Genomic DNA, 24,725 nt, shown 5'->3' on the forward strand with positions numbered 1-24,725 from the left:
AGCAATCTTTGGAAATATTAAAACATGGAAACAGATTTAATATGCGCTTGTGCCAGCACCAACGCCTCCCTCTTTGCGCGAGTGAAGTGATTTCGGAGAAACTGAGTATGCATCTTATATTTCAAATAAACGGTATATGTCCGAACTCAGAATCAAAAAGTCTAAGCAAAAAATAACACAGTCACTGTGCCAGAACGTTTATTTTGATTGGCGATTTTCTGCATGTATTAATCAGTAGCCTGATTAAAGATGTGTCCATGTACAGGATGTAACGCATGTAAACAAACGGGACAGTCCACAGTCGCATTGTTGTGTGCATTTAACCGTTCATTTCACCGTGCTCACCGACAAGAAGCTGCAATGTGGGGAGTCGTTAGGAAGCTTGTTTCAACTTAATGATACCATGTCTGGTTTTGACTGATGTCAACATGTCTATTACTAATATGGCTAATTTTCGCTAGCTAGCTAACCAACAAAATTAACAATAAAGTCATTTTTAAATCAACTTCCATTGTCCTCCAACAGTTGCTGCTATTCTCATTTTATTTGCGTCTCTGTTCAGAGTGGTTGGAAAGCGAGGCAGACTGAAGTAGCCAGCGACAGACGGATCTTTTTCCGGGTCTCTCGGGTTAGAAGACGGTGATGCCATAATATAGCAGACACTTTTATCCAAAGCAGTCATGCATACAGTACATCTTATGGATGGTCACATGCGCCATGCTCAACCAACTGATATACAGAGGACCAATAATCTAATGTATTCCACCACTAATCATTCTGTACCCCACTGTCCTAAAAAAATACATTAATTTTAAATCACACACACCGGAAGTACCAAAGAGACAGTACAGAGAGTTGATGATCGGTTTATTGATTGTGAATTCTCCAGAAACACACAGCCAATGGCTGGAACCCAGCACATGAGCCCCACCCCCTTCCTGAGAGACATCCACTCCGCCTGGCCCCATTGGCTGAGGTTTGGAAGGCGGAGCTTCATAAACAGGTAGGAGGGGGCTTTGAGCTGAGCAGCCAGTCAGCTGGCAGAGGACATACCGGACGACCCCATTGGTCCAGAGAGAGCTGCTCAACCCTGCCTCTGAACCAATGGGTGGAGCCACACATCCTGATAGACAAGCCAAATATCCAATAGAAACACAATAAATAGACATTTTTTTCCAACTACTCCCACAATGGCAAAAGTTTCACCAGAAGAATGTTCTGACCCACACTCTAAAATCACATACACAACTTGATCTATTTCCCATTCACTGATTGGAGGGAAAACTGTTGGAATGTTAATTTAATTTAAAAGAGGAACCATTTGGAGTGTTGTCCATTCCCACTCCATGTTCGGTGTTTTGGCATGTAGCTCCTGTGGCTAAACAGGGGGAAGAGATGGACAGCAACACGTAAGAGGGAGAGTCTATGACAGCGTATCGCCCGGAGCTGGACTAGTAGAGCTGCTGTTCTCCTGATTGGCTGCAGCGGTCCCTCTGGGCTGGACTTCGATGATGCGTGGTTTGTCGATGATGCGAGCGCCGCGTTCTCCTTTCTCCACGATGCCGATGATCCAGGCTCCACCCCCAGACCCCTGACCCTTCACCTCCGCACAGAACCGGGCCGCCTGCTCTCTGGGCAGACTTACTAGAAGGCCACCTACAGGATGAACCAGAAATAACGTATCGTAACTTTTATTCTAAATAAGAATAAAATGTTCCTAAATACTTCAACATGATTAAAGATAACCCTGAATTAATTGTGAATAATGATGAGTGAATAAGCTACAGAGCACAAATATCATACCCCCAAGACATGCTAACCTCTCACCATTACAATAACAGGGGAGGTTAGCATTTTATATCATACCCCCAAGACATGCTAACCTCCCACCATTACAATAACAGGGGAGGTTAGCATTTTATATCATACCCCCAAGACATGCTAACCTCTCACCATTACAATAACAGGGGAGGTTAGCATTTTATATCATACCCCCAAGACATGCTAACCTCCCACCATTACAACATTTTGACTGGGCTACTTTGAAGCAAGGTAAGACATGCCTCATAATATGAAATAAAAACTTTCAGGTTCCAAACAATGAAGTATACGTTTTCAAAATGCATACTGCATATTTCAAACGTGTGACATGCTCAAGCCTGCCTACCATTGCCTATGTACTTGAATGGCGAATGGGAAGCGCGCTTCAATTACCAGTTGAGAAATAAAAATAGCTATTATTTTTAAATCGTGGCCATCAAAACACGCGATTGCAGTTAGAATTGTTGAGCATTGATTGGGCACGTTGATTAAAGCACGTTTCGTTCCCGCAGCAATGAAAGAGCCGTTTGAGGAGCTGTAGCAACAGCTGTAGCAACAGTATGTTGTGTGCTGAATAAGATAGGCTACATAACCACTAACGAAAATACGCACCAATTTAATTACACAAAGTTATGTAAATTAACCTATATGCATAAGCATGACAAGTCAAATGTATAGGGTCCCTATACACTGACCAACACTTTGGTTCCTACCTTGTCACAATAGTGCCTCCATAGACACCCTACTAGTATTCTAATTGCTATGAACGCCTCCCTGGCTTTTTCATTCGTTGTCGTGTCAAAAACTGTTTTCAAAGTGCCCAGTATTACATTCTGACTATAGAATAATCATTCTATTTCCATGATTCCAACAATTCACTCGTGTTTTGATCTAATTGCAATATTTGGTCAAAATTAAGGCCTAGATACTTTTGCCCACACTGTGGAGCCCTTACGTGGCAGTGTAGAAATCTCAAATTAGAAACCTTTGGTTGAAATTTGATTAAACAGTATAACAACAGGCCTCCCAAGTGCATCGCAGTGCTAGCTGTGCCACTAGAGATTCTAGGTTCAAGTCCAGGCTCTGTCGCAGCCGGCCGCGACCGGGAGACCCATGGGGCGGCGCACAATTGGGGCGGCGCACAATTGGCCCAGCGTCGTCCGGGTTAGGGGAGGGTTTGGCAGGCTGGGATGTCCTTGTCCCATCACGCACTAGCGACTCCTGTGGCGGGCCGGAGAGCAGTGCACGCTGACACGGTCGCCAGGTGCACGGTGTTTCCTCCGACACATTGGTGCGGCTGGGTTCCAGGTTAAGTGGGCATTGTGTCAAGAAGCAGTGCGTCTGGGTTGGGTCGTGTTTCGGAGAACGCACGGCTCTCGACCTTCGCCTCTCCCGAGTCCGTACGGGAGTTGCAGCGAGGAGACAAGACTGTAACTACCAATTGGATACCAGGAAACCGGGGGATAAAAAACGGGGTAAATAAATGAATAAAAACAGTATGAACTATCAGAATAGAGAAAGACCCAACGAAATCACTCTGAATGCGTGTTGGTACCCTGGGATCACTCACTATTCACAAAGCAAATTAATAACTTTGATTACTCAAAAACATAAAATAACGTCAAAAGTTAAACATATTGTGAGGTGATATTTTGGTCACGTCGGCCTCGTCTCCTACCAGATGTCTCCGAGGACGTCCCCCCCAGCAGGTTGAAGATGTTTCCATAGGCCTTGCTGATGGCGGCCATCTTGGCAATGATGGGGAGGTTGTGGATGACGAAAGCTACCTCGGCACGTTGCATCGTCGCTAGGTTACGGGCGTGCCCTAGCAACCCGAACCCAGTCACGTCTGTTGCAGCGTGGGCCTGGAACCTGTGCATGAGGCCTGCCGCTGTGATCGCACACAAACACACAGTGGGTTGTTACACACTAGTTAGTGTGTGTTAAGTTAGTGTGTGTTGTGTTAAGTTAGTGTGTGTGTGTCTGTGTGTGTTGTGTTAAGTTAGTGTGTGTGTGTCTGTGTGTGTTGTGTTAAGTTAGTGTGTGTGTGTGGGGGGGGATGGGGGGGGTACCTAGTCAGTTGTACAACTGATTGCATTCAACTGAAATGTGTCTTCCACATTTAACCCAACCCCTCTGAATCAGAGAGGTGCGGGAGGGGGGGGGTGTTGCCTTAATTGATGGCTCGGGGATTCAAACCAGCGACCTTCCGTTTACTGGCCCAATGCGCTTAATCACTAGGCTACCTGTTATATTAGTGTGTGTGTGTTACCTGTGCGGTTGAGTGTTGCCATGGAGAACATGGCTTCCTGGTAGGCCTGCTCCACTTCCTCCTTAGAGACCACTAGCTTGATCTTATTCCACCTCTCTGGCTGTGCGCACGCACACACACACACACACACACACACACACACACACACACACACACACACACACACACACACACACACACACACACACACACACACACACACACACACACACACACACACACACACACACACACACACACACACACACACACACACACACGAAAAAGAGAGGAGTAGGGATCGAAAGAGGAAGAATAGAGATTATTTACCTCTTTCAATGAGACATCCTAATTGTTGGACACCACAGAAACATCTAAAGAAGCCTCTGACTTCTCCGGAGAGAAAGAGAAGAGACAGACCAGGATGCTAGAATATCACCTACCTGGTCCAGCCACCAGATAGACAGCAGTATGGTACAGTACCTGGTCCAGCCACCAGATAGATATTCTAGCATACTGGTCTGTCTATCACCAACTTGGTCCAGCCACCAGATAGACAGCAGTATGGTACAGTACCTGGTCCAGCCACCAGATAGACAGCAGTATGGTACAGTACCTGGTCCAGCCACCAGATAGACAGCAGTATGGTACAGTACCTGGTCCAGCCAGCAGATAGACAGCAGTATGGTACAGTACCTGGTCCAGCCACCAGATAGACAGCAGTATGGTACAGTACCTGGTCCAGCCAGCAGATAGACAGCAGTATGGTACAGTACCTGGTCCAGCCAGCAGATAGACAGCAGTATGGTACAGTACCTGGTCCAGCCACCAGATAGACAGCAGTATGCTACAGTACCTGGTCCAGCCACCAGATAGACAGCAGTATGGTACAGTACCTGGTCCAGCCACCAGATAGACAGCAGTATGGTACAGTACCTGGTCCAGCCACCAGATAGACAGCAGTATGGTACAGTACCTGGTCCAGCCACCAGATAGACAGCAGTATGGTACAGTACCTGGTCCAACCAGCAGATAGACAGCAGTATGGTACAGTACCTGGTCCAGCCACCAGATAGACAGCAGTATGGTACAGTACCTGGTCCAGCCAGCAGATAGACAGCAGTATGGTACCGTACCTGGTCCAGCCACTGGTGAGCGTTGACAGCTACCTGGGTTCCTAGAGGCTTGGTCAGCACCAACACGTCCCCCGGTACTGCACTGTCTGGCCTACACACACATAGTAAGATACAGTATTGATACCAGGAAACTCCATTAGAATTGATCCTGTTTGGCCCGACTCTCTAACATCAAGGCTACTGATAACACCCTGATAACACCCTGATAACACCCTGACAACACCCTGACAACACCCTGACAACACCCTGACAACACCCTGATAACACCCTGATAACACCCTGATAACACCCTGATAACACCCTGACAACACCCTGACAACACCCTGACAACACCCTGACAACACCCTGACAACACCCTGACAACACCCTGACAACACCCTGATAACACCCTGATAACACACTGATCCCCGTCTGAACAGAACACCCTGATAACACCCTGACAACACCCTGACAACACCCTGACAACACCCTGACAACACCCTGACAACACCCTGACAACACCCTGACAACACCCTGACAACACCCTGATAACACCCTGATAACACACTGATCCCCGTCTGAACAGAACACCCTGATAACACCCTGATAACACCCTGATAACACCCTGATAACACCCTGACAACACCCTGACAACACCCTGACAACACCCTGACAACACCCTGACAACACCCTGACAACACCCTGACAACACCCTGACAACACCCTGACAACACCCTGATAACACCCTGATAACACACTGATCCCCGTCTGAACAGAACACCCTGATAACACCCTGATAACACCCTGACAACACCCTGACAACACCCTGACAACACCCTGACAACACCCTGACAACACCCTGACAACACCCTGACAACACCCTGATAACACCCTGATAACACACTGATCCCCGTCTGAACAGAACACCCTGATAACACCCTGAACAGAACACCCTGATAACACCCTGATAACACCCTGATAACACCCTGATAACACCCTGATAACACCCTGATAACACCCTGATAACACCCTGATAACACCCTGATAACACCCTGATAACACCCTGATCCCCGTCTGAACAGAACACCCTGATAACACCCTGATAACACCCTGATAACACCCTGATAACACCCTGATAACACCCTGATAACACCCTGATAACACCCTGATAACACACTGATCCCCGTCTGAACAGAACACCCTGATAACACACTGATAACACCCTGATAACACCCTGATAACACCCTGATAACACCCTGATAACACCCTGATAACACCCTGATAACACCCTGATAACACCCTGATAACACCCTGATAACACCCTGATAACACCCTGATCCCCGTCTGAACAGAACACTCTGATAACACACTGATAACACACTGATAACACCCTGATAACACCCTGATAACACCCTGATAACACCCTGATAACACCCTGATAACACCCTGATAACACACTGATAACACACTGATAACACACTGATAACACACTGATCCCCGTCTGAACAGAACACTCTGATAACACCCTGATAACACCCTGATAACACCCTGATAACACCCTGATAACACCCTGATAACACCCTGATAACACCCTGATAACACCCTGATAACACCCTGATAACACACTGATAACACACTGATAACACACTGATAACACACTGATAACACACTGATAACACCCTGATAACACCCTGATAACACCCTGATAACACACTGATAACACACTGATCCCCGTCTGAACAGAACACTCTGATAACACACTGATAACACCCTGATAACACCCTGATAACACCCTGATAACACCCTGATAACACACTGATAACACACTGATCCCCGTCTGAACAGAACACACTGATAACAGACTGACAACAGACTGACAACAGACTGACAACAGACTGACAACAGACTGACAACAGACTGACAACAGACTGACAACAGACTGACAACAGACTGACAACACACTGACAACACACTGACAACACACTGACAACACACTGACAACACACTGACAACACACTGATAACACACTGATAACACCCTGATAACACCCTGATAACACCCTGATAACACCCTGATAACACCCTGATAACACCCTGATAACACCCTGATAACACACTGATAACACACTGATAACACACTGATAACACACTGATAACACACTGATAACACACTGATAACACACTGATCCCCGTCTGAACAGAACACTCTGATAACACACTGATAACACACTGATATCACCCTGATATCACCCTGATAACACCCTGATAACACCCTGATAACACCCTGATAACACCCTGATAACACCCTGATAACACCCTGATAACACCCTGAAAACACACTGATCCCCGTCTGAACAGAACACACTGATAACAGACTGATAACAGACTGATAACAGACTGATAACAGACTGATAACAGACTGATAACAGACTGATAACAGACTGATAACAGACTGATAACAGACTGATAACAGACTGATAACACACTGATAACACACTGATAACACACTGATAACAGTCTGATAACAGTCTGATAACACACTGATCCCCGTCTGAACAGAACACCCTGATAACACCCTGATAACACCCTGATAACACCCTGATAACACCCTGATAACACCCTGATAACACCCTGATAACACACTGATAACACACTGATCCCCGTCTGAACAGAACACACTGATAACACCCTGATAACACCCTGATAACAGTCTGATAACACCCTGATAACAGTCTGATAACAGTCTGATAACAGTCTGATAACAGTCTGATAACAGTCTGATAACAGTCTGATAACACCCTGACAACAGTCTGACAACAGTCTGACAACAGTCTGACAACAGTCTGACAACACCCTGACAACACCCTGACAACACCCTGACAACACCCTGATAACACCCTGATAACACCCTGATAACACCCTGATAACACCCTGATAACACACTGATAACACACTGATCCCCGTCTGAACAGAACACACTGATAACACCCTGATAACACCCTGATAACAGTCTGAACAGAACACACTGATAACACCCTGATAACACCCTGATAACACCCTGATAACACCCTGATAACACCCTGATAACACCCTGATAACAGTCTGAACAGAACACACTGATAACACCCTGATAACACCCTGATAACACCCTGATAACACCCTGATAACACACTGATCCCCGTCTGAACAGAACACCCTGATAACACACTGATAACACCCTGATAACACCCTGATAACACCCTGATAACACCCTGATAACACCCTGATAACACCCTGATAACACCCTGATAACACACTGATAACACACTGATAACACACTGATCCCCGTCTGAACAGAACACTCTGATAACACACTGATAACACCCCGATAACACCCCGATAACACCCCGATAACACCCCGATAACACCCCGATAACACACTGATAACACCCTGATAACACCCTGATAACACCCTGATAACACCCTGATAACACCCTGATAACACCCTGATAACACCCTGATAACACCCTGATAACACCCTGATAACACACTGATCCCCGTCTGAACAGAACACCCTGATAACACCCTGATAACACCCTGATAACACCCTGATAACACCCTGATAACACACTGATAACACCCTGATAACACCCTGATAACACACTGATAACACACTGATAACACACTGATAACACACTGATCCCCGTCTGAACAGAACACTCTGATAACACCCTGATAACACCCTGATAACACCCTGATAACACCCTGATAACACCCTGATAACACCCTGATAACACCCTGATAACACCCTGATAACACACTGATAACACACTGATAACACACTGATAACACACTGATAACACACTGATAACACACTGATAACACACTGATCCCCGTCTGAACAGAACACTCTGATAACACACTGATAACAGACTGATAACACACTGACAACACACTGATAACAGACTGACAACACACTGATAATACACTGATAACACACTGATAACACACTGATAACACACTGATAACACCCTGATAACACCCTGATAACACCCTGATAACACACTGATAACACACTGATAACACACTGATAACACACTGATCCCCGTCTGAACAGAACACACTGATAACAGACTGATAACAGACTGATAACAGACTGATAACAGACTGATAACAGACTGATAACAGACTGATAAGACTGATAACAGACTGATAACAGACTGATAACACACTGATAACACACTGATAACACACTGATAACACACTGATAACAGTCTGATAACAGTCTGATAACAGTCTGATAACAGTCTGATAACACACTGATCCCCGTCTGAACAGAACACACTGATAACACCCTGATAACACCCTGATAACAGTCTGAACAGAACACACTGATAACACCCTGATAACACCCTGATAACACCCTGATAACACCCTGATAACACCCTGATAACAGTCTGAACAGAACACACTGATAACACCCTGATAACACCCTGATAACACCCTGATAACACCCTGATAACACACTGATCCCCGTCTGAACAGAACACCCTGATAACACACTGATAACACCCTGATAACACCCTGATAACACCCTGATAACACCCTGATAACACCCTGATAACACCCTGATAACACCCTGATAACACACTGATAACACACTGATAACACACTGATAACACACTGATCCCCGTCTGAACAGAACACTCTGATAACACACTGATAACACCCCGATAACACCCCGATAACACCCCGATAACACCCCGATAACACACTGATAACACCCTGATAACACCCTGATAACACCCTGATAACACCCTGATAACACCCTGATAACACCCTGATAACACCCTGATAACACCCTGATAACACCCTGATAACACCCTGATAACACCCTGATAACACACTGATAACACACTGATAACACACTGATCCCCGTCTGAACAGAACACTCTGATAACACCCTGATAACACCCTGATAACACCCTGATAACACCCTGATAACACCCTGATAACACCCTGATAACACACTGATAACACACTGATAACACACTGATAACACACTGATAACACACTGATAACACACTGATAACACACTGATCCCCGTCTGAACAGAACACTCTGATAACACACTGATAACAGACTGATAACACACTGACAACACACTGATAACAGACTGACAACACACTGATAATACACTGATAACACACTGATAACACACTGATAACACACTGATAACACCCTGATAACACCCTGATAACACCCTGATAACACACTGATAACACACTGATAACACACTGATAACACACTGATCCCCGTCTGAACAGAACACACTGATAACAGACTGATAACAGACTGATAACAGACTGATAACAGACTGATAACAGACTGATAACAGACTGATAAGACTGATAACAGACTGATAACAGACTGATAACACACTGATAACACACTGATAACACACTGATAACACACTGATAACACACTGATAACAGTCTGATAACAGTCTGATAACAGTCTGATAACAGTCTGATAACACACTGATCCCCGTCTGAACAGAACACACTGATAACACCCTGATAACACCCTGATAACACCCTGATAACACCCTGATAACACCCTGATAACAGTCTGATAACAGTCTGACAACACCCTGACAACACCCTGACAACACCCTGACAACACCCTGACAACACCCTGACAACACCCTGATAACACCCTGATAACACCCTGATAACACCCTGATAACACCCTGATAACACCCTGATAACAGTCTGAACAGAACACACTGATAACACCCTGATAACACCCTGATAACACCCTGATAACACACTGATAACACACTGATAACACACTGATAACACACTGATAACACACTGATCCCCGTCTGAACAGAACACACTGATAACACCCTGATAACACCCTGATAACACCCTGATAACACCCTGATAACACCCTGATAACACCCTGATAACACACTGATCCCCGTCTGAACAGAACACCCTGATAACATCCTGATAACACCCTGATAACACCCTGATAACACCCTGATAACAGTCTGAACAGAACACACTGATAACACCCTGATAACACACTGATAACACACTGATAACACACTGATCCCAGTCTGAACAGAACACACTGATAACACCCTGATAACACCCTGATAACACCCTGATAACACCCTGATAACACCCTGATAACACCCTGATAACACCCTGATCCCCGTCTGAACAGAACACACTGATAACACCCTGATAACACCCTGATAACACCCTGATAACACCCTGATAACACCCTGATAACACCCTGATAACACCCTGATAACACCCTGATAACACCCTGATAACACCCTGATAACACCCTGATAACACCCTGATAACACCCTGATAACACCCTGATCCCCGTCTGAACAGAACACCCTGATAACACCCTGATAACACCCTGATAACACCCTGATAACACCCTGATAACAGTCTGAACAGAACACACTGATAACACCCTGATAACACCCTGATAACACCCTGATAACACACTGATAACACACTGATAACACCCTGATAACACCCTGATAACACCCTGATAACACCCTGATCCCAGTCTGAACAGAACACACTGATAACACCCTGATAACACCCTGATAACACCCTGATAACACCCTGATAACACCCTGATAACACCCTGATAACACCCTGATAACACACTGATCCCCGTCTGAACAGAACACACTGATAACACACTGATAACACCCAGATAACACCCTGATAACACCCTGATAACACCCTGATAACACCCTGATAACACCCTGATAACACCCTGATAACACCCTGATAACACACTGATCCCAGTCTGAACAGAACACACTGATAACACCCTGATAACACCCTGATAACACCCTGATAACACCCTGATAACACCCTGATAACACCCTGATAACACACTGATCCCCGTCTGAACAGAACACACTGATAACACACTGATAACACCCTGATAACACCCTGATAACACCCTGATAACACCCTGATAACACCCTGATAACACCCTGATAACACACTGATCCCCGTCTGAACAGAACACACTGATAACACCCTGATAACACCCTGATAACACCCTGATAACACCCTGATAACACCCTGATAACACCCTGATAACACCCTGATAACACACTGATAACACACTGATCCCCGTCTGAACAGAACACCCTGATAACACCCTGATAACACCCTGATAACACCCTGATAACACCCTGATAACACCCTGATAACACCCTGATAACAGTCTGAACAGAACACACTGATAACACCCTGATAACACCCTGATAACACCCCGATAACACCCCGATAACACCCCGATAACACCCCGATAACACCCTGATAACACCCTGATAACACCCTGATAACACCCTGATAACACCCTGATAACACCCTGATCCCCGTCTGAACAGAACACACTGATAACACCCTGATAACACCCTGATAACACCCTGATAACACCCTGATAACACCCTGATAACACCCTGATAACACACTGATAACACACTGATAACACACTGATAACACACTGATAACACACTGATAACACACTGATCCCCGTCTGAACAGAACACACTGATAACACCCTGATAACAGACTGACAACACACTGATAACACACTGATAACACACTGATAACACACTGATAACACACTGATAACACACTGATAACACACTGATAACACACTGATAACACACTGATAACACACTGATAACACACTGATAACACACTGATAACAGTCTGATAACAGTCTGATAACACACTGATCCCCGTCTGAACAGAACACACTGATAACACCCTGATAACACCCTGATAACACCCTGATAACACCCTGATAACACACTGATAACACACTGATCCCCGTCTGAACAGAACACCCTGATAACACCCTGATAACACCCTGATAACACCCTGATAACACCCTGATAACACCCTGATAACAGTCTGATAACAGTCTGAACAGAACACACTGATAACACACTGATAACACACTGATAACACACTGATCCCCGTCTGAACAGAACACACTGATAACACACTGATAACACACTGATAACACCCTGATAACACCCTGATAACACCCTGATAACACACTGATCCCCGTCTGAACAGAACACCCTGATAACACCCTGATAACACCCTGATAACACCCTGATAACACCCTGATAACACACTGATAACAGTCTGAACAGAACACACTGATAACACCCTGATAACACCCTGATAACACCCTGATAACACCCTGATAACACCCTGATAACACCCTGATAACACCCTGATAACACCCTGATAACACACTGATCCCAGTCTGAACAGAACACACTGATAACACCCCGATAACACCCCGATAACACACCGATAACACCCCGATAACACCCCGATAACACCCCGATAACACCCCGATAACACCCCGATAACACCCCGATAACACCCCGATAACACCCTGATAACACCCTGATAACACCCTGATAACACCCTGATAACACACTGATCCCCGTCTGAACAGAACACACTGATAACACCCTGATAACACACTGATCCCCGTCTGAACAGAACACCCTGATAACACCCTGATAACACCCTGATAACACACTGATAACACACTGATAACACCCTGATAACACCCTGATAACACCCTGATAACACCCTGATAACACCCTGATCCCCGTCTGAACAGAACACCCTGATAACACACCGATAACACACCGATAACACCCTGATAACACCCTGATAACACCCTGATAACACCCTGATAACACCCTGATAAGACCCTGATAACACCCTGATAACACCCTGATAACACCCTGATAACACCCTGATAACACTCTGATAACACACTGATAACACCCTGATCCCCGTCTGAACAGAACACCCTGATAACACCCTGATAACACCCTGATAACACCCTGATAACACCCTGATAACACCCTGATAACACCCTGATAACACCCTGATAACACCCTGATAACACCCTGATCCCCGTCTGAACAGAACACCCTGGTAACACCCTGATAACACCCTGATAACACCCTGATAACACCCTGATAACACCCTGATAACACCCTGATCCCAGTCTGAACAGAACACACTGATACCACACTGATAACACACTGATCCCCGTCTGAACAGAACACTCCCTCTCTTACATGATGAACTCGTTGGGTTGGCAGACGACCGAGGCCACGCCCCCTATGACGATCCAGGGGTTGACCACCGTCTGTCCGCCCGTCACCGAAGTCCCGCCCTCCTCCGCCGCGTCACGGAAACCACGGATCATCAGGGGCATGACACGCTCACGGTCCTACACACACACACACACACACACACACACACAGTTATCGTTTCATCACGGCCAACTGGCTCCCAGTTCTGCAAGTTACAACTGACGAGGCATAACTCCAGGAACACATGCGCGTCACATAGCCCCAGAGAGGTTGCGTCACATGGAAGTCCGTCTAAAGTCTGATATTTGTAGATTAGTGGGTTGATGAATTAACAGGCCGTGGTGCAGACCAGTCACCCTGCTACACACACAGAGAGCATCAGGTTCAAAACTCATCTTATTGGTCACATACACGTGTTTAGTAGTTGTTATTGTGGGTGTAGTAAAATGCTTGTGTTCCTAGCTCCAACAGTATCTAACTAAATGCTTGTGTTCCTAGCTCCAACAGTGCAGTAGTATCTAACTAAATGCTTGTGTTCCTAGCTCCAACAGTGCAGTAGTATCTAACTAAATGCTTGTGTTCCTAGCTCCAACAGTGCAGTAGTATCTAACTAAATGCTTGTGTTCCTAGCTCCAACAGTGCAGTAGTATCTAACTAAATGCTTGTGTTTCTAGCTCCAACAGTGCAGTAGTATCTAACTAAATGCTTGTGTTCCTAGCTCCAACAGTGCAGTAGTATCTAACTAAATGCTTGTGTTTCTAGCTCCAACAGTATCTAACTAAATGCTTGTGTTCCTAGCTCCAACAGTGCAGTAGTATCTAACTAAATGCTTGTGTTCCTAGCTCCAACAGTGCAGTAGTATCTAACTAAATGCTTGTGTTCCTAGCTCCAACAGTGCAGTAGTATCTAACTAAATGCTTGTGTTTCTAGCTCCAACAGTGCAGTAGTATCTAACTAAATGCTTGTGTTCCCAGCTCCAACAGTGCAGTAGTATCTAACTAAATGCTTGTGTTCCTAGCTCCAACAGTGCAGTAATATCTAACTAAATGCTTGTGTTTCTAGCTCCAACAGTGCAGTAGTATCTAACAATTCACAACAATACACACACATCTAAAAGTAAAAGAATGGAATTGAGAAATATATAAATATTAGGACGAGCAATGTTGAAGTCCGGAGTGTGTGTACACACCCACACACACATACAGTAGCAACACAAATCAGGGTACAAACATTATTGGGCAGAGACAACAGCACAAAGGGCAAGAAGGTGGCGACAACAATTAGGGTTGCAAGGAATGTTTCCATGGGAAGTTAAGCCCTGGAATTTGGGGAACTTTGCTTAAATTCATCAACAAAGTTAGCTTATAACAGTGAACTTTTTTTGTGCGATACATATAAGGCAATTCTAGGTCTTGTGGCATATTTTGGTTAAACTATCCTCAATTCAATGGAATTGTAACCCTCTGCATGCACAGTGCATTCTTCCATCACATGTACAGCTGATTCTGGGGTGGCAGGTAGCCTAGTGGTTAGAGCGTTGGATTAGTAACCGAAAGGTTGCTGGATCGAATCCCCGAGCTGACAAGGTAAAAATCTGTCGCTCTGCCCCTGAACAAGGCAGTTCCTCGGTAGGCCGTCATTGTAAATAAGAACTTGTTCTTAACCGACTTGCCTATACAAAAATACAAATTCAATTCTAAAGATCTTGCACACTAATGAGATGCTATTGAGCCCACACTACTACACTGTCTGAGCCAAGGACTACATGCTTTCTGGTAAGTTTTGATTACAATACTGGGTGAGGTGAATATATTATTAGACATACGTTATGTGTTTTTTAAACTAGTAAATAGTAGCCTGCAGCAAAGTGTGTTTAAATCATTTCTAACTTGTTAACAATTTCTTATAGTTAGTTTGCTACCATGTGGGTTTTAGCCTGCTAACGGAGGAGTGTTAATTCACCTGTTTCCATACATTTCATTTTAAAACCTTCTTACAAAAGGAGTTGCTTAACTATTTATCTGTACATTGAACTGTATTTGATTTTTTAAACTCATTTTCTTCTAATCTTTACAGGAAAATGCCACGGGCGCTATCTGATGTGTGGAAACATTTCACCGCAGCTAATGTAGAAGGAAAAGCTGTGTACATTTGTAAATACTGTGCCAAATCATATGTGAAGAATACAAAGATGCAAAATCATCTGGCCAAGTCCATAAAGTTCCCGCAGCGCTCACAACAAGCAACCTCTGACAAAAGTCCCTCTACTTCTATTTGAGGTGAAAATGTATGAATCAGACACCTTATCGATAGCAACAGCTCACGGTCCCCCTGGAATCCAAAGTGTTTTTGACTCAATGGAGGAACGTAGTCAGAGAAATGCTGATGAATGTCTTGCTGGAGCTGTGTATGCAACTGGTTCACCTCTGATGCTCACAGGCAATGTGTATTGGAAGAGATTTCTGAATGTTCTTTTCCCAGCATACACCCCTCCAACCAGACATGCTTTATCTACTCAATTGCTGGATAAAGAGTTCAACAGAATTCAAGTGAAGGTCAAGCAAATCATAGAGAAAACAGACTGTGTTGCAATCATCTCTGATGGGTGGTCGAACGTCCGTGGGCAAGGAATAATTAACTACATAATCTCCACCCCTCAACCAGTATTCTACAAGAGCACAGACACAAGGAACAACAGACACACCGGTCTCTACATTGCAGAAGAGCTGAAGGCAGTCATCAATGACCTTGGACCACAGAAGGTATTTGCACTGGTGACAGACATAGCTGCGAACATGACGGCTGCTTGGTCTAAAGTGGAGGAGTCCTACCCTCACATCACACCCATTGGCTGTGCTGCTCATGCATTGAATCTGCTCCTCAGGGACATCATGGCACTGAAAACAATGGATACACTACTAGAGAGCCAAGGAAATGGGTAGGTATGTGAAGGGTCATCAAGTTACAGCAGCAATCTACCTCACCAAGCAAAGTGAGAAGAATAAGAGCACCACATTGAAGCTGCCCAGCAACACCCGTTGGGGTGGTGTTGGCATCATGTTTGACAGTCTCCTGAAGGGGAACGGAGTCTTTCCAAGAAATGGCCATATCACAGTCTGCCTATATGGACAGCCCCATCAAGAGGATCCTCCTGGATGATGTATTTTGGGAGAGAGTGGTAAGCAGCCTGAAACTCCTGAAACGTATAGCAGTAGCCATTGCACGGATTGAGGGAGACAATGCCATCCTGTCTGATGTTCAGACTCTGCTTGCAGATGTAAGAGAAGAAATCCGTACTGCCCTGCCCACTTCACTGTTTCTCCAAGCAGAGGAAACTGCCGTTCTGAAATACATCAAAAAGCGTGAAGACTTCTGCCTGAAGCCCATACACGCCGCAGCGTACATGTTGAACCACAAGTATGCTGGCAGGAGCATCCTGTCTGGTGCAGAGATCAACAAGGCCTATGGTGTCATCACTACCGTGTCTCGCCACCTTGACCTGGATGAGGGCAAGGTTCTTGGCAGTCTGGCGAAGTTCCAAGCAAGGCCTTTGGGATGGAGATGCAATATGGCAGTCGTGCAAAACACAGAGTGGCAAGAAACAGTTTGTGAACCCTTTGGAATTACCTGGATTTCTGCATAAACTGGTCATCACATTTGATCTGATCTTCATCTGGGTCACAACAATAGACAAACATATTGTGCTTAAATCAATAAACACACAAATTGTATTTGTCTTGTCTATATTGAATACATCATTTAAATATTCACAGTGTAGGTTGGAAAAAGGTATGTGAACCCCAAGGCTAATGACTTCTCCAAAAGCTAATTGGAGTCAGGAGTCAGCTGACCTGGAGTCCAATCAATGAGACGAGATTGGAGATGTTGGTTAGAGCTGCCCTGCCCTATTAAAAACATTATGTGAGTTTCCTATTTCACATGAAGCATTGCCTGATGTGAACCACGCCTCGAACAAAACAGATCTCAGAAGACCTAAGATAAAGAAATGTTGACTTGCATAAAGCTGGAAAGGGTTACAAAAGTATCTCTAAAAGCATTGATGTTCATCATTCCACGGTCCCAGAGAGAATACTATAGGCATCAAGAAAGGCAGTCAGTTGATTATAGTCACGTTTGTCCGACACTTTTGATAAACAGGGTAAAATAGAAATGGGTCTATAACAGTTAGGATCAGATTGATCTCCCCCTTTAAATTAAAGGATGTACCGTGGCTGCCTTCCAGGCAATGGGAACCTCCCCAGAGAGGAGAGACAGGTTATAAAGGTCAGAGATAGGCTTGGTGATGATAGGAGCAGCAACCTTAAAGAAGAAAGGGTCTAATACATCTGACCTAGATGTTTTTGGGGGGGTCAAGTTTCAGGAGCTCCTTTAGCACCTCGGACTCAGTGACCGCCTGCAGGGAGAAACTTTGTAGCAGGGGAAAAGGAGGGAGAAGCATCTTGGCTATTCGCATTAGATGGGGTGGGAGATGAGGAAATGTTGGACGGGCAAGGAGGCATGGCTGAGTCAAATAGGAATCCTGACTTAATGAGGTGGTGATTAAAGAGCTCAGCCATGTGCTTCTTGTCAGTAACAACCACATCATCAACATTAAGGGACAAGGGCATCTGTGAGGAGGAGGGTTTATTCTCCAGGTCTTTAACCGTTTTCCAGAACGTCTTGGGGTGAGACCCACAGAGAGAGAACTGCTCCTTTAACTAACCTTGGCCTTCCGGATAGCCTGAGTGCACTCATTTCTCATTTTCCTGAACGAGAGCCAGTCAGCCTGAGTGTGCGTGAGCCGAGCCTTTCGCCAAATGAGGTGGAGTAACTCTGCCAGATCACGGTCGAACCAGGGGCTGAACCTGTTTTTAATTCTCATGTTCTTTATGGGGGCGTGTTTGTTAACAATACCACTGAAAATATCAAAAAAGAAGGTCCAAGCGTCTTCGACAGAGGGGATCAAGCTGATTCTATACCATGTTACAGAGGGGATCAAGCTGATTCTATACCATGTTACAGAGGGGATCAAGCTGATTCTATACCATGTTACAGAGGGGATCAAGCTGATTCTATACCATTTTACAGAGGCCAGTTCATGAAGGAAGGCTTGTTCATTCAAGTTTTTTAGCAAGTGTCTATGACAAATCAGGACAGGTCGTTTCACTGAGCAGCCATTACGAACACAGGCTGTAAAACAGTGATCACTAAGGACATGACAGAAAACACCAGACTGATACCTATCAGGATTATTTGTGAGGATAACATCAAGGAGAGTAGCCTTTTCTGGGTGTTTGGAGTCATACCTTGTGGGATTGGTAATTATCTGAGAAGGATTTAGGGAGTCCCATTGCTTTAGGACTTGGTCAGGTGGTTTAAGCATGTCCCAGTTTAGGTCACCTGGCAGGACAAATTCAGACTTAGTGTAAGGGGCCAGGAGAGAGCTTAGGGCAGGTAGGGTACAGCTGGTGCTGATGGAGGACGATAACACCCAGCAACAGTCAACAAAGATCTATTTCAAAGCTTAATGCTTAAAACCAGCAAATCAAATTGTTTGGGGACAGACTTGGTGGAGACAACCGAGCACTGAAGATGATCCTTGGTAAAAGATTGCCTCTCCACCACCTTTGGAAGATTTGTCTTGCGGAAAATGGTTATAACCAGAAAGGTTATGAATGAACCATAATCCCAACTCATGACGTTACTACCCTGCATGAATCCGCAGGGAGCTAACCAACCAAGTTCAATGTTACCTAGCTAACATTAGGCTATAACTAGCCTAGCAAATGGCTCTGAGATACAAATAATAAGATCATACACGAACATTAGTTAGCGAGCCAGCTAACAGTACACTTTAACTTGAAATGAACTTTGTCAAAATAAGAAATGTGTAATGTCTAAAAATGTAGCTAGCTAGACTATCATGGATGGACGCGTCTCCTGTCACGGATGCCATGGTTGCCCTTAGTTTGAAGATGTAATCCGGAGACAGGGGTTTTCTCCATCTCTTTAGCTATCAGACTCTAATTCCACTGATTTCAAAACTCGGTCCTCCAGGAATTGGAGAGCAACATTTAAACTTATGCAATTTTACCGCGCAATACATATTTTATTTATTGACTTATGGCTAAACCAACTAGGCTTGTAATTTTACAATGTTATTCATATTTACAGACGGCATACAAGTTTGTTATTAAGGCACATGAACATTCCAGAAAGCATTTCTGCCAAAAAAACGCATTTTGATAGATTTTTTTTATTTTTAAAGTTCAAACGGCTCTTATAACGTGCAGAAAACACAGGCTTTTACGAGAGCAGAAATCAGTTAAACATATCAGAGCACAAGTCGGAATTGGGGCTAGCAACAGTAGATAGGCCAGGGTGTACATGCACATTTCCAGATATCATCAGCAGTAATACAGTCAGGGCACGGCAGAAGACAGGGAGAGCTCTGCAGAGATGATTTACAACATTTGAATGTGCATAAGGATGGCAACAACATCATATTGCACAACAATACCTACCTGCTCAGACATCTTCTGGCTGACACTGAGTAGCATCAGCATGTTGTCACACTCTGTGATGCCCATAGCATAGAGATCACTGAGGACATTAGCACACGCTATCCTTCCCTGGGGGGGGGGGGGGGGGGGGGGGGGGGTGGTGTGGGGAGGGAGAGAGAGAGCGAGAGATGGTGGAGATATGTGGGGAAAGAGAGAGAGAGAGAGAGAGACATACAATCTTGTAAGAGATGGGTCACCAACTGGCGATTTGACAAGAAAATTAAATGTAAATCACTCATACAGATATAAGTTGGGGCATAAAGCCTGCCCTAAGAAATGTTAGGAGATGGGAGGCTACAATGGTCAGGGGTTAAAGGTCAGGGGTCAGAACTCACCATCATGTAGGGGTCATCCACCAGAGGGTAGAAGAAGTCTGTAGTTTGGACCAATGAGAGGCCTCCATGTCGCAGAGGGACCACACAGGAGTCCATGCCTATACCTTCACACACACACACGCACACACACACAATTTAACAATATTCATGCTACCATGGTATGCAATGATTGACTGATTGATTTATGAACGGGGATGAAAGAAAGAAAAGTAAATTTGTGGAATTTCTTTTAACAAGGCACACCTGTTAATTGAAATGCATTCCAGGTGACTACCTCGTGAAGCTGGTTGAGAGAATGCCAAGACTGTGCAAAGCTGTCATCAAGGCAAAAGGTGGCTACTTTGAAGAATCTCAAATATAAAATATATATTTTTGGTTACTACATGAATCCATGTGTTATTTCATAGTTTTGATGTCATCACTATTATTCTACAATGTAGAAAATATTCAAAAATAAAGAAAAGTCTGTAATGAGTAGGTGTGTCCAAACTTTTGACTGGTACTGTATGTTGCAAGTGGATGAACATGAGTGGGTAGCCTAATGTTGCAACCTGGTCTCAAAGCATTATATTATTCTGTACAGTAGGGGCGGCAGGTAACCTAGTGGTTAGAGTGTAGAGGTGGCAGGTAGCCTAGTGGTTAGTGTAGAGGCGGCAGGTAGCCTAGTGGTTAGAGCGTTGAGCCAGTAACCGAAAGGTTTCTGGATTGAATTCCCAAGCTGACAAGGTAAAAATATGTTGTTCTGTCTCACCGAACAAGGCAGTTAACCCACTGTTCCCCGGTAGTCCGTCATTGTAAATGAGAATTTATTCTTAACTGGCTTGCCTAGTTAAATAAAAGGTTAAATTTAAAAAAATGTAAATCCGAGACACTCCTTTTAGTATGATAAATAACCAAACCAAACTTAACGTAAGGCAAAAATGAATGTATGGTGGTTGGATGGATGGGGGGGGGGGGTATAACGTCTAGCAGCCGTCACGTTATACGCCCACATCAACATCGAATCACATCATGGACAACTTTAGCTACTTTGCAGCTACTTAGCATGTTAGCTAACCCTTTAACTTAACTTTAAACGAGCTAGCTAATGTTAGCCACCTAGCTAGAATTTGTAACATATTGTACATTTTGCAACACATAGCACAAATTGGAATTTGTAACATATCTTACGACATGGGTCTAGTACAGTGTTTCTTAATCCCGAGGACACAAAGGGGTGCACATTTTAGTTGTTGCCTTAGTGCTAAACCTGATTAAAACCATCAAAGCTTGATGATGAGTTAATCATTTGAATTAGCTGTGTAGTGCCAAGGCAAACACAAAACATGCACAGCCTTTGGGTCCCCAGGACCAGGATTAAGAAACACTGGTCTAGGCCATCCACAAACTAATACATACCATACGAAACCGTAACATATCATACTAAATGGAGTGTCTCGGATTTACGTGCAGAATAATACGAACTAATCTGAGACCAAGTTGAGTAAAGGAGCCCTTTGAAGTGATTGATAAAAAGAGTAAAAAAAAATCATGACTGGTTGTTTATGCCACAATAAAAATGTAATACATTTTCAAAGTTAAATTACATTTTTATGAATAGTCCCACAGAGATCCTATTGAATTAATAAGGGTTATATATGGAATTCTATGATTAGGCCCATCATTTCTGGAGGTCCAGTACCGGGAAGAAATAGTACTTTCACCCCTGTTTATTAGAACACCGTGGACCTAGCCAACGTTATTCATTTACTAACGGCAGATAGCTAGCATGATGAGTAAGACACCATCAACAGTCAGATATGTGGCCTTGCAGCAGAGATGCTAAGAGATAAGACGCACGGAGACAGCCCTGACTTCAGCTAGCATACATACTGCTAGTTGGCTAGAGAGGGGACTTGTTTGTTAGCTAGCTTATATGGCTGCATTGCTAACTTAGCCACGACATAGTTAGCTAATCAGCTTATGTTAGTTTGTTAATAATAAAAAAAAACGAGTTAGCTACATTAAATAACTTGACAAGTTTACTTGAAAACGAATATAATTTTGCTAGCTATGCTAACAAGCTAGCTACCTGTTTGGTATCTAAAGAACCGTACCTAGTCGGGGGCCAGCGGAGGTGTTGTTGGGAGTGAGTTGTCCGAAATCGGTGCCTTGGTCCCCGGTCTCCCCCGGCCGGTGAGGCTCCAGTCCCGCCAGGAGTTTGAGCAGCGTCTCCTGGGGGACCTTGCACCCTCATCCCTTCATATCCGAGAAGCCCGTCAGGCGGAAGCCGGCGTCCAGGCCATGCTCTTCGGGATGGAAAGGCTTGTATCCCGGGGGGAAGCATGCTTCTGTCCCCGCCGAAGCATCAGTCGGTGGGGTGGGAGGAGAGGTAGCTGACATTGCTGGGAGGTTAGCGGTCTGTTTGGAGGATAGCTAGCTAGTTCAGATCCCAGCAACAGAGAAGAGAAGAAAGCGTGTGTGTGATGAATAGAAACAAAGATTGTGTATATACTGACAAGATACATGTATCTCCGTCCTACCGATAGGAGTCGTTGTCCACAAATCGGCCCCGCGGTCTGTCTAGCTCCCGCCTATCCTTTCTTTGGATTGGTGGATACGTGTCCTTATTGTAATCCTATTTTGAATAGGGTTGTTGTCGTCACCGCCTGTATTCAAGGTGAGAGCCGCTTCGCTACTAGCCTCATCTCATGAATATGCATAACCATCTCGACGATGCTTGGGTTGTCACGTATCCTACTTATTTCAGTTCAAGAGTAACAGTTTATGCATTACGAAACTTATATTCGATCAAATAAATCTCACTTAGCTAATAAGCAATTCATTTTTATTGTTGACCAAATTCGACACTCTCATTGACCTCCATACAAAAACTCCTTGCTTGGTGAGCGAAACAACAAAAAAAAACGCCACATTGCTGGAGGGAGAGAGATTTTGCGCCGAGTTGGCCTCTCTCGTCCTCTCCCTCTTTGGTAGATATGAATGGAGAGAGTGACGATCGGGGAAGAGGCGTCCTCTGCGTAGTGACATCACTGACACACGCGCGTACGCGCACACATTCAAGACACGGACATCAAATTATTAAATGTTATTGGTCACATACACATGGATAGTAGATGTTTTTGCGAGTGTAGCGAAATGTTTGTGCTTCTAGTTCCGACAATGCAGTAATATCTAACAAGTTATATCTAACAATTCCACAACAACTACCTAATACACACAAATCTAAGTAAAGGAATGGAATTAGAATGTGTATATATATATATGGATGAGCAATGTCAGAGGGGCATAGGCAAAGATGCAATAGATAGTATAGAATACAGTATATACATTTGAGATGAGTAATGCAAGATATGTAAACCTTGTTAAAGTGGCGTTATTAAAGTGACTAGTGTTGACAGTGTGTTTATTAAGACAACTGGGAATTTGGGAAAACAAGCTCCGACTGGGAAAAATCGTTTTGAAC

At 44.5% G+C, this 24,725-nt stretch overlaps 1 protein-coding gene across 2 annotated transcripts; it reads right to left on the reverse strand.

The window, feature by feature from the left end:
• Window positions 1–850: 850 nt before the first annotated feature.
• Window positions 851–24,082, reverse strand: LOC129829428 (selenide, water dikinase 3-like). 2 transcript variants are annotated; one of them, XM_055891118.1, is made up of 8 exons: window positions 23,356–24,082; window positions 21,260–21,363; window positions 20,886–20,993; window positions 14,344–14,498; window positions 5,209–5,299; window positions 4,094–4,193; window positions 3,500–3,712; window positions 851–1,656 (listed from the first exon to the last, which is right to left on the reverse strand). In XM_055891118.1, the coding sequence occupies exons 1-8, from the start codon at window positions 23,639–23,641 to the stop codon at window positions 1,424–1,426; spliced, it is 1,290 nt and encodes a 429-aa protein (XP_055747093.1). In that variant the 5' UTR covers window positions 23,642–24,082; the 3' UTR covers window positions 851–1,423. The 2 variants fall into 2 exon arrangements, with proteins under 2 accessions (XP_055747093.1, XP_055747094.1); XM_055891119.1 differs by lacking the exon at window positions 23,356–24,082 and adding an exon at window positions 21,503–21,595.
• Between the last annotated feature and the right edge of the window lie 643 nt (window positions 24,083–24,725).

The sequence above is a fragment of the Salvelinus fontinalis genome, chromosome 31 (assembly GCF_029448725.1).
Source record: "Salvelinus fontinalis isolate EN_2023a chromosome 31, ASM2944872v1, whole genome shotgun sequence".
Classification (NCBI taxonomy): domain Eukaryota; kingdom Metazoa; phylum Chordata; class Actinopteri; order Salmoniformes; family Salmonidae; genus Salvelinus; species Salvelinus fontinalis.